Raw genomic sequence first — 15,632 nt, forward strand, 5'->3', positions numbered from 1 at the left:
CGCAAGACAAAGCTTTTCATTGTGCCTCGGTACACGAGACAATAAATTCAATTAAATTCAATTCCAGTATATACTTGGTGCTTTGAATGGGGCTTAATCAAATGCAATAAGTTGTCATTACTTATTATTCCAAATAGGGGAGGTGATGGCCTAATGGTATTATTGTCAGACTGTTGATCCAGACAATATTCTGGGGACCAGGGATCAAATCCTGCCATGGCTGATGGTGGAATTTGAATTCAATTTTTAAAAGTCTGCAATTAAGGATCTAACAATAACCAAGAATCTATTGCTGATTGTTGGAAAAACCCATCTGGTTTACTAATGTCTTTTAGGGAAGGAAACTGCCATCCTTACCTGGTCTAGACTATATGTGACTCCAGACCCAGGGCAATGCAGTTGACACTTATCTGTCCTCTGGGCAATTAGGGATGGGCAATAAATGCTGGCCTAGCCAGTGATGCCCACATCCCATGAATGAATGGCTTTTTTAAAAATTCAGTGGGAGAACTGGGTGCACATTCCTTCCAGTCTGACATATGACTCACTTTACACGAAATGGTACGAGGGGAGAAACAAGTTTTTTTTTCTAAAACGGACACTTGGAAATGAAGTCTTGATCATACTAGAGCACTGTTCTGAGGTAAGCAGGAGAAGTCAGACCACTAAACGTCTTTGGCAAGTAGAGTTCCCTTGGCAAACCTTTGAGGGGCAGCCTGCACGCGAGAAAAATTAAGTTCAGTAAAATGCAGAAGTCCTGGTTCTGGGATTCAACATGAATTTCCACTGCTTTCCCGGGAGGTTCTTTGTGATTTTTCGACCTCAGCCAAACAGATTATTGCTCAGCTTTCTGAAGACCTCTTTGAAAAGCAGCCCTCTTCCTCTATTTTTTTTCTCTCCCCCTCGCTCTTTTCCAACTAGATGAGCAACTGGTTTCCTGTGTTTCAGCACAGCCGGCAATGACGTGGCTGGTGTGAATATGCAGATTGTGGCTCTGGGGCTGCTGAGAGGGCAATGCTACGTGCCTGGGTGATTTAAAAAGCAAACGGAGTCTCCATCTCTCCAACCAGCCTGCTCCATTAAGACAGGCACACACACATATACATATACACATACATACATAGATACAGACACACAGTGGGGACTGGTAGGGAGAGGAAGAGAGATTCTGTCCAAACCGCTCCTCATCCCAACATGTCAGGCAACAAGAAGCTGTGCACGGTAAGACAATGGGGGAGTATTTGTTTTATTTGGGGCGGGAGGGGGTATTCACGTTCAGCTGCCGGATGTGGCAAGGCGTTCTGCTGAAAGTTCTTCGGTTTGTGGAGCTCTCAGACAGTTATTCCCCGTCCAGCTTTGTTTACGAAGTGCCAGCGTGCTCCACCGAAGGCGCACCGGACCCACAGGTCTTCAGCAACAGCCTGCCTCGGGTTGTTTTAGACTGGGAGCTGAGACAGGAAAAAGAAATTGGCAACTTTTTTTGCGGATGCATCTGAGTACAACAGAGGACTTATTATGTGTACCATATATATTTATGATAACGCAGTGTGAATACAGGGATTAATGTGAATGTGTTTATGTTCAGAACAATGTTGGTTTGAATAGACTTTCAATGCATTAAATGTGAATATATTTAAGAATAGCAGAATAGTGTTGATGTCAAAATACACAACAGAGCAACATTCGTTTCTGAAAGTTGATTAACACTGTACCTTGTTCAGTACAGCCAGTGATCTGAACAGGTCAGTACTTCGTTAAGAATATGTCGGTGTCCATTACCTAGGCTGGTATTATCAACACAAAGTTGCTATTTGGAATAATTTCTATGCACAGATTGTGCTTGTCTGATCTATGTAGGGTGTAATTTGTATTCCCATGCACACTGCAACAAACATTGATTGTGCGTTATGAATAGTGGCTCATTCATGAATGCAAACCTTTCATAGTTTAGGATGAAATCAGACCTATTCCCCAGTGATGTTGGGACTTTTGGTATTTCTTTCCATGGATACCAAGTAGAGATTGGCTGGTGGTTAGCTACCTACTGACAAGGGGACTCATCAAGGGAAAAAATGAAGTACTTGTATAAGGGGAAAAGAAACTATGCTAAACTATAGTTTTTTTAAAATGTGAGACAGTGCTGGTTTGCCAACAGTCAGTATGGACAGTGTATCATTGTGGTGAAGCAGACAGGTCTCCTGTCTGGTGAAAAAACACTTGTCAAGAAAGTTTTACCCTTTACAATGTGCTATTCAGATCTACGGTTGTAACATGCTCTAGTTAGTTTCTCGAGTGCATTTTATCAGCCCACAGCTGAAATGTGTGTACAGTGTTTCCATTCTAACATGCCTTGGTAGGAAGGAGGGAAATAGATTTTAATTCAGCTTCTGCAAGTACACAACATGGTTTAAAAGACCATTCCATATGGTGATAAAGCATTTCTTTGAGAGCTGAAGATGCTGTCTAACTGTGGTTTTTCAATTCTTTGATCAGCCTTATTGCTGAGAAAGAGAACTCCCATCTCTTTTTGAACTGGTCATTCAGATTTAAACACTTGATTGAAAATTTGGAAACACCCACAGAGATGTATTCTTATGATCAGAGGATGCAAATTAGCAGCAGCAGCAGCAGCAGGAGGCCATTGGGCCCCTCGATGGAGCTTCACTACTTGTAGCTGACCCAATTGTGGCCCCAACTCCATATTCCCATCAACAATCTGTTTTTTGAAATCTCTCCTCTACTGCAGTGGGAAAGGGAGTTTCAAAGACTCACGAGCATCTTGAGAGGAAAAACAACTCTTGTCTCTGTGTTAAATGGGAGACTCCTTGAGAGGAAAAACAACTCTTGTCTCTGTGTTAAATGGGAGACTCCTTTTTTAAACTGTGCCCTTTAGTTCTCACAGCTCCCAAAGGAGACACATTCTTTTGGCATCTAACCTGTCGAGTCCTCAATGACCTGTATGTGTCAATACTGTCACCTCTCATTCTTCCCAACTCTACTGGATGCAGGCCCAGCCTGTCCAATCTTTCTTCTTACTGGGTAGCAGGAGAATAACCTTCTCTCCTTGAACTGTTCCTAGCTCATTTATATCCTTTCTTAAATTAAGCTGAACATTTACACAGTATGCCAGAATTTCTAATTACTAAGTGGAGTTCACATCCCTCTCTTTGCAACCCATATTGAGGTACTGAATTCAGGCTGGATACAATACCACCAGAGAGCCCTGGAAGGTGCTCCAATGTATACATGCCAAAGACGATTAAAACTTGCCTGAAGCCAAGCAATAGCCTCATAACTTGCTGAGTTTAAGTTGATTAGTTAGCCATTGTGGACAGGACAATCTTTTGGAATATGCGGCACTGGTTGTGTCTCTCCCCAAGTGGAGAAGGGGAGTTTCCAAGATTGGAAGTTGGCTGTAGAATTATATTTTACCACAATGTGTAGAGTAGCCCTGAATTACCATCACTATAATGTCAGTCTCTTGGGTAACTAAGCCAGATTCATTCACTCGGAGCAGTACCAACCACAACTGAAAGCATACAAGCAACCTGGTGACTCTTGTTTTTCAAAATAAAATCTTTAATCCTTCATCAATTGTACGAGGTGCGCATGAATTTAGAAGGTGGATTTGCCAATCCAGTATATGTATTTAACTGTTTGTTGTGCTGGTTGTAAAGAATTTGGGCGGTCAGATTTTCTTAAATAAAAGCAGAAGGTGCTAGATAAACTTGGTCTGACAGCATCTGTGGAGTGAGAACCAGAATTGATGTTTTGAGAGCAAAATTACTCTTCATTGGAATTGAAGAGGGATGGAAAGGGGTATCGCAAAAGCAGGTAAGGGAAATGTTAAGACAATGAGGGGGATTAGATATCGTAGATCAAAGGGAGTAATACCAGGTGTACTAAGAAAGAGCAAAAGTTCAAAGTGTTAATAGCAGAGTAAGATCAACTTTGACTGAAAGTAAAAGCATGAAAACAAAATGCAAACACTTGGTTGTAGTGGTGTGTTTGGAGTATGGATAAAATATCAAAATGGAACACAGAGTTCATGGTTTGAAGGAGCTGAACGCAGTGCTGACTCCAGATCGTTGTAAGATTCCTAATCAGAAATGAGGTGCTGTTCCTCCTGCTTAAGTGGGCTTCACTCGAATGCTGCAGCAGAAATGCAAGCGAGAGAGCCAGAAGGTTTTCTTATGTTTTTATCAAGGTGAAAGGTCAAATCTAATACTCTTAAGCTGACCACAGTTAAAAACAATCTGAGTCCCAAACTGCAACACGTGGACTCTAAGTACACACACGCAATTGCAGATTCAAAATATAGGTATGCAAAATTAGCCAAATTCTAAATTTGCAAGCAAGTGTTAGCTAATGGCCGGTATCCTGATCCTCTTTTAATTTGCAAGTTTTCAGTTCTCAACTTGGGTGATGTTTCCAAAAACAATTAGAATGTTTCTCTTCCTTTTGAAGACATTGCTGTAGAGATTCAAAGGCTTCTCCTGTAGTAGAATCCGCTGTCAACAATGTAGACACAATGCACAGTTCAGACAGATCTCAAAGCTTAAACTGATAGTAGCTTGTGATAAGGCAACAGCTTGCTCACCTATTTCTAGGTATGGAAAAGGCAGTAGCTATGAGGTAACTGGCTTTCAAATTGCAAGTCACGATCTTGAAGAGCATCTCATAATAATCCCATCCAACGGTTGATCACTCTCTTACCTGGAACAAAGTGTGGCTCAAGGAGCCCCAGAAAGATTGAAGTTTATTGGCATTGGGGTGATGGAGGGGCAGGTGGACCTTCCATTGGTGAGAGTCATGCCAAGCACAAAAGAAAATAGTACTTGTTTCGACGGGTGTTCATCAGGACAGTGTTGTAGGTTCAAACATCTCCAGCTGCTTCATCAATGACCTTCCAACCAAAATAAATCAGCAACAAGAGCTGAGCAACAACCAGCTGATAACATTCATGCCATGTGAATGCCAAGCAATCGCCACTTTGCACAAGGGATCTGATTATCTCTGTTTAACATTCAGTGGCATTATTGGTGCTGAATCCATCACTGTAAAACATCCTGGTGATCACAGTTGATCAGAAGCTTAACCGTCTAGTCACCTAAATGCTGTGACTTCAAAAGCAGCTTGAGGTTAGGTACCTGCCAACTGATTCCGCAAAGTCATTCCACCAACTGTAGTGCACAGGAGAGTGATTTTATTCTCTCCACTTCTTGGATGAATGCAGTTCCAAGAACTCTCAAGAAGCTAGACATTATTCATCAGCATAGTCAACAGCTCCGCCGTTTCCGCCTACTACAAACCGACCTCACCACCGGAGATATATATCCCTCCTCACCCCCATCTGTGTTTCGGAGAGACCACTCCCACCGCGACTCCCTTGTCAGGGCCACCCTACCTCTCCCCCGACCCCCCCCCCCCCTCCCCACTAACCTACACTCCATTTCCGGCACCTTTCCCTACCGCCTGCAGAAAGTACAAAACCTGCTCCTCACCTCCATCCAAGGCCCCAAAGGATCCTTCCTCATCCAGTATAAAAATTACCGGTACTTCCACATGTCATCCACTGGATCCACTGCCCCCAATGTAGTCTCCTCTAACTTAGGGAGACAGGACGCCAACTTGCAGATCGTTTCAGAGAACATCTCTGGGACACCTGCACTAACCAACCCCACTACCCCGTGGCTGAACACTTTAACTCCCCCTCCATTCTGCCAAGGACATGCAGGTCCTGGGTCTCCTCCATCACCAAACCCGAACCACCCGATGTCTGGAGGAAGAACACTTCATCTTCTGCCTTGGGACCCTCCAATGTGGATCAATGTGGATTTCACCAGTTTCCTCATTTCCCCATCCCCACCTTATCTCAGGCCCAATCTTCCAACTTGCCACCACCCTCTTAAACAGGCCTACCTGTCCATCTTCCTTTCCACCTATCCACTCCACCCTCCTCTCTGACCCATCACTTTCACCCCAACCTTCATCTACCTATTTGCATTTTCAGCTACTTTCCCCCCAGCCCCACCACCTCCTCCCATTTATCTTTCAGCCCCCTTGGCCCACAAGCCTCATTCCTGATGAAAGACTTATGCCCGAAATGTCGACTCTCCTGCCCCTCAGATGCTACCTGATCAGCTGTGCTTTTCTAGCGCCACATTCTTTGACACTAGCATCTGCAGTCCTCACTTTCTCACGGTCAACATCCCCCACTCACTATTTTAAATAAAGTTGCTCTGCAGCAACTCACTAAGACCTTTACATAAGCAACTAGCATAGCTGCAATCTCTGTCAACTAGAAGGACAATGGATGCAGACTATTGAGAACGGCACCACTGTAAGAGTCGCACACAGTCCTGACTTGAAAAGATCAATGTGTCTTCATGGTTGCTGGACTAAAATTGCAAAACTACATGCCTCCACCATGTAGATTGTAGGAGCTCAAGGCAACTGCCCATTACCACCCATTTAAATGCAGTTAGGAATAGGCAATAAATATTGGCTGCTCACATTCCACATCTGAGTAACTTAATTTGCAAAAAGGTGAGGATTTGTTGCACAAATGTGGATTGTATTCCCTTGAATTTGAGTGGTGATCTAAGCGATGTGTTGGTAATGTTTAAAATGAATCAATAAAATCAGTAAAGAGCAGGGGCCAGTTAGATTCTGTCAACAGGAGCATGGTGCCTAATAATGGGTTTAAATCCTTGACTGGCTGCACTTGGCTACCTCTTATTGACGGTGCAGAGAAGTGTGGTGTATAATTAGCAACCATTGGACAATGAGAATGCAATGTGCAATGTATAGGAGGTGGAAAAGCTATTGCTAATAATAAGGCATTCCAGAAATTCAGAGCAATTTTAGCATCTTCATTGTCATTGGTTCTTCCACCACCTACATATTTCTCCATGGCAACCCAGAAGAAGACTTCTAGAATGCTACATTTTCTTCAAATGTTGATTGAAAATAGCCCTCAATTGGGAGAAGCAAATGATGCACTTCTCTCCAAGCTTTCTGCACTGCAATAATTTCAAAACTATTTAACTTGTGTTTCCCAACCACTCCCGCACTTGCAATCTTCCAAGTGCAGTACAGTATTAGCTCATGTAACGATCAAGGTTAATGCAAAGAAAATTCTTTTTAATTGGAGGATTATGGTAGCTACATTTTCATTAGTCTAACCAATGAATGAACTCATCGCGATCAGTCTGGTGTGTCACTTCCCTTTGGAAAGCTCTGAACTAAGTACTTTTTATAGTCCCTTTATTAGGAGTGCTTTGTAGCAAATGAGCCTGATTAACTCGGGAGGGTCATGATAATCATGTTAGTGTGGAGCACTCCATATCAGAAACCAGCCGGCTATACAAAAACATGCTGCATACACCACCCCCACACCCAATGCAATCACACACCTACACACCAATCTGTGTACACCCCCTGTTTGTTTATAGCAGACAATGAATCAGCTGGTCTCATTGCTGACCAAATGAACTTTGACTCCAGTATCTTCATTTTTCTCATCTTGCTCATTTTTCTCCATCTTGATGTTTGCATGTTTTAAATGATATGATATTAATGGTGTTTGGATATATACATGGTCTACACAAGCCTGACTTCGATTTTCAAGGTAACAGCCTTATCTTGAAGAAACAGGTACATACACACACACACCAAAATATGACCTTTGCCCCTAAAGCAGCTTTCATTTAACTATTGAGCATGTTATGGACCAGGCCAGACTCCCTCAAAACATTTCAAGAAGGTAGCCCAGACCTTAACTTTTCTGGTTGTTTTAAGCAGGTGTACAGTGGATATTCCAGGAGCAATGCAGCTGGCCCAACCACTCAGTTTTAAACAAGACAGAATTTATTTGCATACAGACAAATGAAAACCAAATTTGGAATCACATAACTATTTGAAAACCCAACCAGCAGGAAAACGCAACCTAACAAAGAATTGTTCCAAATACTTGCAACATCCCCATAAACACTCTTTTGGCAAAAAAAGGCGAGATCCTACGCAGGTTCCTACAGGAGAGAGATGTCAGTGAGAGTCAGGATCAGCATGGAGCTGTTTCTTTGACCACTCGTCTCAAATCCAAAACAGCTTGCTAAAACCAAACCAAACCAACCATGAACTAGGTGAACTGGCCACTCCCCTTTCATTGTACAAATGCTTTTAAAAAAAAACACTTAATCATCTTCACGTAGATAAATCCATACATATCGGAACTTCTGGCTTTACTATCCCTCCAGAAAAAAAACAAGGACAACATAACCTTGTTCAAGGAGCAGCATTGTCACAAGCTGAATAATCAAAGATAACCATGTTGCCATTTTGATGCAGTATCCAAGAATTTAATGAATTTGCAACTTCACTTCACATTATGAATGAATTAAGAATCCTCCATGTATAGTGGAATGACGTCTGTCATGTATTACACCACATACACATTCAGAATTCTGTTCTATTCATTTGGAAATCCCATGGGTGCAACCACACAACATTGGTAAATAATTAACATGCTAGATATAAAGTAGAGAGGTTCAAAGATTAATCAATACAGAGATAACTAGGCAACTGTAAATTAACCATTTTAAATGGTGATAACAAAGCTAGAAAGTATACACTAGGTAATTATGCTAAGGCTAAAGGGAAATGGAGTGATGTAATCTAAATGGATCAAAAACCTTAAAAATATTCTCGTATTTAAAAGTGCAATGTCATTCTTCTGTTGCACAGCCGAATGAATGGGAAAGACCTTTATATTGTTTGAATTAAGCAAAAGGAGAAGTGCATCCAAAGTTTGGTTGATAAAATTGGGCCACTATAGTGCACACAGTATGTTTCCACAAATGTGATGAGATGTTTATGAATGACATGGTACAATGTGTTCTTAATGACATTTGTTCAGAGCTAAAGATTGGCCAGATCACCCCTGTTCTTTTTCAAACGTTGCCATGGGATTTTTTTCCCTCCACCTGATCACACAAATAGGACTTCAGTTCAGGACAGCATATCCAACAGTGTGATACTGCCTTCACCCTGGACTGGAATGTCAGCCTTCTTTTGTGTCCCTTTGATCAGTAAGGCAGGTGATAGCCCTCATGGTATTATCGCAAGACTGTTAATCTAGTGACCCAGGTAATGTTCTGGGTACCCAGCTTCAAATTCTGCAAAAGCTGATGGTGGAATTAAAATTCAATAAATATTTGGAATTAAGAGAGTGATGATGACTGTGAAACAATTGTCAATAGGGTGCTTTAGTTTGGAAAAAGCCATCTGGTTCACTAATGTTTTTCAGGCAGGAAGCTGCCTTCCTTACCTGGTCTGGTCTACATGTGACTTCAGACCCACAGTAATGTGGTTGACTCTTAAATTCCCCCCCTGGGGAATTAGGGATAAAGAATAAACCTTGGCCTAGCCAGTGATGCTCTCACCCTGTGTATAAATAATAAAAAGATTTCAAGCAATGGAGTATGACTGAAATTATTTTACTTTTCAACTGTTGAGGGATATGGACTGTTGAATTTCTTAAACTGTTTTGATCCAAGCCTGCTTACAGATATAGCAGCAGATAATGCAAGCATAGACATTGGTTAAGGACAAAAAGAATTCAGATAAGCTGCAGAAAATAGCGAGTGGCAGTTTTAGTTGGCTAGAAATATTGGGCAAGCACGTTAATTAAAAGACAGGTCATGTTACAAAGCTTTCACAATTGTTCAAGAAATTACAGTTATGGGGGACCTTCCAATACTTAGCAATCGGAACATTCATGAAGATTACAACATTATTTTCATTTGAACATTCAGGCGTTATAGAGTTTTCACACAAAAGGCTTGTACTACACATTGGGAGGAACCTTGTTATTTTGAGACTTAAGTGGACGTACTTCTTCAGGATCAGTTGGATATTCTCAAGTACTAATATCCTTCTTGGAATAATCATGTGTGGGTAAAATGACTAATTTTATGGGAAGGCAGGAAATTCTGCCATCTATCGGGACCTTCACCTTCCAGACTTTGTATCCCAAAGGCACCCAGACAGCATTTTATCCTCTGCAACCCTGGAGCATCATTCAGACTCTGTCAACCACCCCACTGTATGTCAAACAAACAACAAACAGCAAGATTTAGCAATGCCTCCTGTGAGGTTCTCTTGAAGGCTGTCCAGAAGAGAAGGGAAATGTTTCTTCCCCCCCAGGATAGTAACAGGAGACCAACCTGAATGAGAAAGAAAGCCTGGACAGTGGTTGATGAATAGGTCAGCGCCTGTAGATAGTTCCAGAGAACCAATGCTGCCAGATGGTGAATGATCTGCTGTTCTCTGCCAGGGTGTGTGCCACTGTCTACTCACCGCTTCATGTCCCTATGAGTTTGAGTTAGCATTACAAGCTTGCTAATGGACAGGACTATTTCAACAGTGGTTTAGGTGCCAGACACCTCCTGCAGCTATCTGTCACTTCATGGCAGCTACCTTTGTACCATTACTCACACAACAGTGGAAATGTCTCTCACACATAGTCATACAGCATGGAAACAAACACAGAACATAGTACATTACAGTGCAAGACAGGCCCTTCGGTCCTCGATAGTTTCACAGGTCGGTGCAACAATCTAAAGCCCATCTAACCTACATTATTTCATTATCATCCATAAAACTATCCAATGATCATTTAAATGCCCTTAGTGTTGGTGCGTCTACTGCTGTTGCAGGCAGGGCATTGCAAGCCCTTACTAATCTCTGAGTAAAGAACGTACGCCTGACATCTGTCCGATATCTATCACCCTGAATTTAAAGCTGTGTCCCCTCATGCTAGCCATCACGATCCAAGGAAAAAGGGTCTCACTGTCCATCTTAACTAATCCTCTGATCGTCTTGTATGCCTCGATTAAATCACCTCTTAACCTCCTCTCTAATGAAAACAGCCTCAAATCCCTCAGCCTTTCCTCATAAGACCTGCCCTCCATACCAGGCAAAATCCAGCTAAATCTCCTCTGCACCCTTTCCAAAGTTTCCATATCCTTCCATATCCATATGCGGCGACCAGAAATGTACGCAATACTCCAACTGTGGCCACACCAGAGTCTTGTACAGCTGCTATATGACCTCGTGGCACAACTTGTCCACACCGACCAAGTTTCCCAAACCAAACTAAACCGGTCCCATTTGCCTCTGCCGGGATTCGTCCTTAAAATATAAAGGGAGCTCCAACACTCAGCAGCTCACATGTCGTCACCACCTTCCACCACAACTACAACATACCCATCTTCTCGCTTCGCACCAAGAGCTGGCACAAAAGCTCGACCACGAGAGGTGTCTTCAGGTTGAACACCTCACAGTGTTCTCAGGCATACGCACATATTTCATTCCGTACTTTGTAGATTTACATCAGCTCCAGCTCTTTGATGACACTGAATCACCTACCATGCAGAATGCATTAACTCCTGTCATCCCCATTCCACATTAATTTTAGTACAAAAGCACACAACAGTCATAGTTCTGGGGATTGACATCACTCCCTGTGCCCTGGAATGCAAGGGAAGTGTTCATGCTAAAGTCTCTTAACACGTCTCTCTTTCTGCAGAAGAGCACACACATGGACTGCACCAAGAGGGGAAGATGGCATGCCTGACATTAGGCTCCTGATCCCTTAGGGAAGAAAACAATCAAACAAGGGGAGTGTGTTAATAGGAGATTGGATACCATCAGCCTTCTAGTGAGGAAGCTTCCATTTGCTGTACATCATGCAGCAGCATCTCAATAAAACCATGTGTCGGGGATAAGGGTGACAGATTGTGACTATAACAGATCTTGAACTTTCTCTACACAGCCTCTGGATCCAACTACTGGACCAGAACCAAAAGAAGAAGGGCCCAGCCCTGAGGTACATCTTTATCAGCCCCTCTGAGAGGGAACAGCCTCAAAGGTCACACTGCCAAGATCGTCTCCGCACCTTCCACCAGCATAGAGATACTTACATAGTGATTTATCTAGACTAGGCTCAGGGTCACCTTCTGGTGGGCACAGTACTGATGTGACACACAGCTATAGGAGGAAGAGACTGAGGCCTCTGACACTCTACTGAAGAATAGGCTCCTGCCAAGTCCATTACAGAGGATGAGCTTTTGGAGCCGATGGAGATGCCCGGACAAGCAAGTGGAGGTCTGGCAGAGCTGCCAGGAGTCATGTGGAGCAGAAGGCAGAGGGGTCTGCCCATGCTCTGTCTGATGACACCCGAGAGTTGGCAGCCATCTTGGACGGCCTGGTGCAGCAGAATGATCATTGTGTGCTGGGTATGTACACTCCATTCTCAAGCCACAGATGGTTTCATTCACTGACTACACAAGGGACAGTCAGGTGGTGCAACGGACTTTTTCCACCTCTAGAGGAATAGGAGGGTGCTATGCGAGCCTAAATTGAGGAGGAAATGCTGCACCATTTCCCCTCTACCTGGAACCCAAATACCTCTATCAACTCAGGCCGAGGTAGTTGCACCAGGAGATACCCTCTGGGACGTGTGCCCCTATGGTGTGCCTGCCAAGTTGTCTGAGCCAAGTTGGCAAAGCAGCCTGGAAGCTTCCTCAAGCTCAGCTGGGGCTACTGAAGTGGCACTAAGTCAGAGCCAGAGGGCAAGAAACAGCCTTGAAGTTACTTTGGATGTGTGAGTATCAACATTATACTTTACATGCTTGTAGCAATTTGTATAACAGCCCTGTGCTCATGCAATATGTTTAAGGCTTATGATTACAAGACATAAGAGTGGAAGTAAGGCCATTTGGCCCATCAAGATCACTCTGCCATTTAATCATGGCTGTTGGGCATTTCAACTCCACTCACCTGCACTCTCCCCGTAACCCTTAATTCCTTGCGAGATCAAGAATTTATCAATCTCTGCCTTGAAGACATTTAATATCTTAGCCTCCACAGCACTCCGTGGCAACTTTACATTAAAGCAAGAGTCTCATTTTTGGTTACTTAGCAGCTCCATTCTTGCCAGTGATGATCTATTTATGCGATTATTTATAATAATCATGAATCATTAAATAATCATACATACCCTAATGGGGTATTGACCATCGCACATGCTCACATTGCAAATCATGTGCAGCATTGTAAAGAGCTCTGAGCATCACATTCACTGCCGTACTCTTGGAGGAATGATGTGGAGGTGCCGGTGATGGACTGGGGTAGACAAGGTCAGAAGTCACATAACACCAGGTTATGGTCCCAACAGGTTTATTTGAAATCACAAGCTTTCTGAGCGCTGCCCATTTTGTCAGGTGAAGTAAAGAAAATCACACAAGCACAGAATTTATTGGCAGAGAGATCCAAAGGTCACACAGATGGTGTGAATGGCATGTCAATAATAAGTCTCTGCAGGTGATCAAAAGTGTCAGGCGGTGTGAGTAAACTGTCAGACAGTGAATACTAAGTGAAGGCGATAATCTATAATTCCATTAATTGAGGCAGAGAGAAAAATTACAAAATATTAATCAGAGACAAATCAAACTGCTGGAATAACATGGTAGGTATATGCCGAGGGTCTAACCAAAGCAACAAGTAATCCAAAACTGTATAAACTAGGTAAGGTAGAGAGATCATAACAAGTTATCAAAGTGATGGTGTTAAAACAGGACAATAAGGAAAATTTTACAAATACAGAACGGTATAGTGGGATTACATGTAGCATGAGATGAACCTAAGATCACTGTTGAATGTTATTCAACACTCCACTCAGACCATTTGTATGATCTTTTGATGTCTCTGCCTATATTCTTTTCGTCATTTCACCTGATGAAGGGGCAGCGCTTCGAAATCTTGTGATTTCAAATAAACCTGTTTGGACTGTAACCTGGTGTCGTGTGACTTCTGTTCTCGGAGGAACACAACCTCTGGAAAGCTACTGGATGTTACGCTTAGTGGGTGGATTCTGGAAGTCAGTCAACATAGTCATTCTTGAAGAAGGGCTTATGCCCGAAACGTCGATTCTCCTGTTCCCTGGATGCTGCCTGACCTGCTGCGCTTTTCCAGCAACACATTTTCAACATAGTTTAGTCCCTTGGTATCTCAGTGACAGGCATATGCCCCCTTGCAAGTCAAGATTTGACTCCCACGTGATCCTGCATCACTCCACACTGATGTACCGTCCAAGAAACTGAACAGAAAATTCAAAGGCAACAAATTCGTGTCCAATATATGCAAAAACAAAATGATTTTAAGGCATAAGTCAAGCATTCCCTTCAGGGTAGGCACAGCTCTGCATAATTATTAATTTATATTTTAAGAAGAATTTAGATAGACGCACGAACAGGCAGAAAATTGAGGGATAAAGACCACAGCAGTGGCTCAGTGGTAAGCACTGCTGCCTCACAGCACCAGTGACCCAGGTTCGATTCCAGCCTCAGGCGCGTGTCTGTGTGGAGTTTGCACATTCTCCCTGTGTCTGCGTGGGTTTCCTCCCACAATCCAAAGATGTGCAGGTTAGGTGAATTAGCCATGCTAAGTTGCCCATAGTGTTCAGTGAGGCCCATTAGTTAGGGGTAAATGTAGATTAATAGGTTTGGGGAATAGGTCTGGTTGGTTACTCTTCAGAGGGTGTGGACTTGTTGGGCCTGTTCCACACTGTAGGGATTCCATTCTATGAAATGCAGGCAAATGGGATTAGCTTTGACTAGATCACGGTCAGCAGACATTGTGGGCTGAAGGACCTGTTCCTATGCTGTGCTGTTCTATATGTTCTAGATTGCTAATTGGGCACACTCCTTAATGCAAAGGTGTTCGCCCTAACATCTCACTGCTCTGAAATTCTCTCAGGACTTTCTGCCTCATCTCACTATTGCTGTGACTTGACGATTGTCTTCATCATCAGCGGTGGCTCCTTTAACCTCTTCCTCAGATTCGCCTTCCTCCCTGGCTGGTCCGTTTCCCTCTCTTTCAAGTTATGGCCCATTGTTGAGTGAGGTTGTGCGGGTCACAGCAAACAACCACCATTCTGGACACCATAGTCAGTGTGTACTGGAGTACCCCTCCTGAGAAGTCCAGAAAACAGAAGCACATCTTCAGCAGACCAGTCATCTGTCCACTGATGGTCATTGTAGGTGTATGGTTAGCATTGTAGCACTGTTCAGTATCAGTCTGAGGGCTGGACACTGGGATCGTTACATCTTGCGGAAGTGCCCTTGTCATCCACAAGCCAGCCCTGGAGATGGTGTTAACAATAATTTTTTGAAGAGCCAGCGATGGGTGCTATTCCCACATCTCTGGCTGTCTGGGTCTGAGGCGAACTGGACAAACTGTCGCTTTCCTGTGAATGGTATCAATTAACTCATGAATGCATTTGAGGCTTGACAATTGGGAGATGCTACAGGTGACTCCACTTGAGATTTGAAAGGAGCCCATAGCAAGAACTTTTATAACCACCGTAATCCTCAGCGTGATAGTGCTGCCTCCCAACCCAAGCAGCTCCAGATCTACCTGCCGAAGGTGGCACATGTAGATGACAGCTACCCTCATCTTGCAATGCCACCTCCAGCACTGCCCTTCCCTCATTTACAGGTGACTGGGACCCATCGCTCTGAAGACTTCTGAATTAAGCCTTATTCCTGTCTTCAGCTGCTACTAGC

The 15,632-nt window shown here is 43.3% G+C and overlaps 1 protein-coding gene across 1 annotated transcript in view; it reads left to right on the forward strand.

The window, feature by feature from the left end:
- Positions 1-955: 955 nt before the first annotated feature.
- Positions 956-15,632, forward strand: part of papss2b (3'-phosphoadenosine 5'-phosphosulfate synthase 2b) — a 74,280-nt gene continuing 59,603 nt past the window's right edge. The window contains exon 1 of the mRNA XM_043712392.1: positions 956-1,221. Coding sequence (XP_043568327.1) covers positions 1,195-1,221 — 27 coding nt within the window. The 5' untranslated portion in view covers positions 956-1,194. The remainder of the gene's footprint in view (positions 1,222-15,632) is intronic.

This window comes from Chiloscyllium plagiosum, chromosome 22 (assembly GCF_004010195.1).
Source record: "Chiloscyllium plagiosum isolate BGI_BamShark_2017 chromosome 22, ASM401019v2, whole genome shotgun sequence".
Classification (NCBI taxonomy): Eukaryota; Metazoa; Chordata; class Chondrichthyes; order Orectolobiformes; family Hemiscylliidae; genus Chiloscyllium; species Chiloscyllium plagiosum.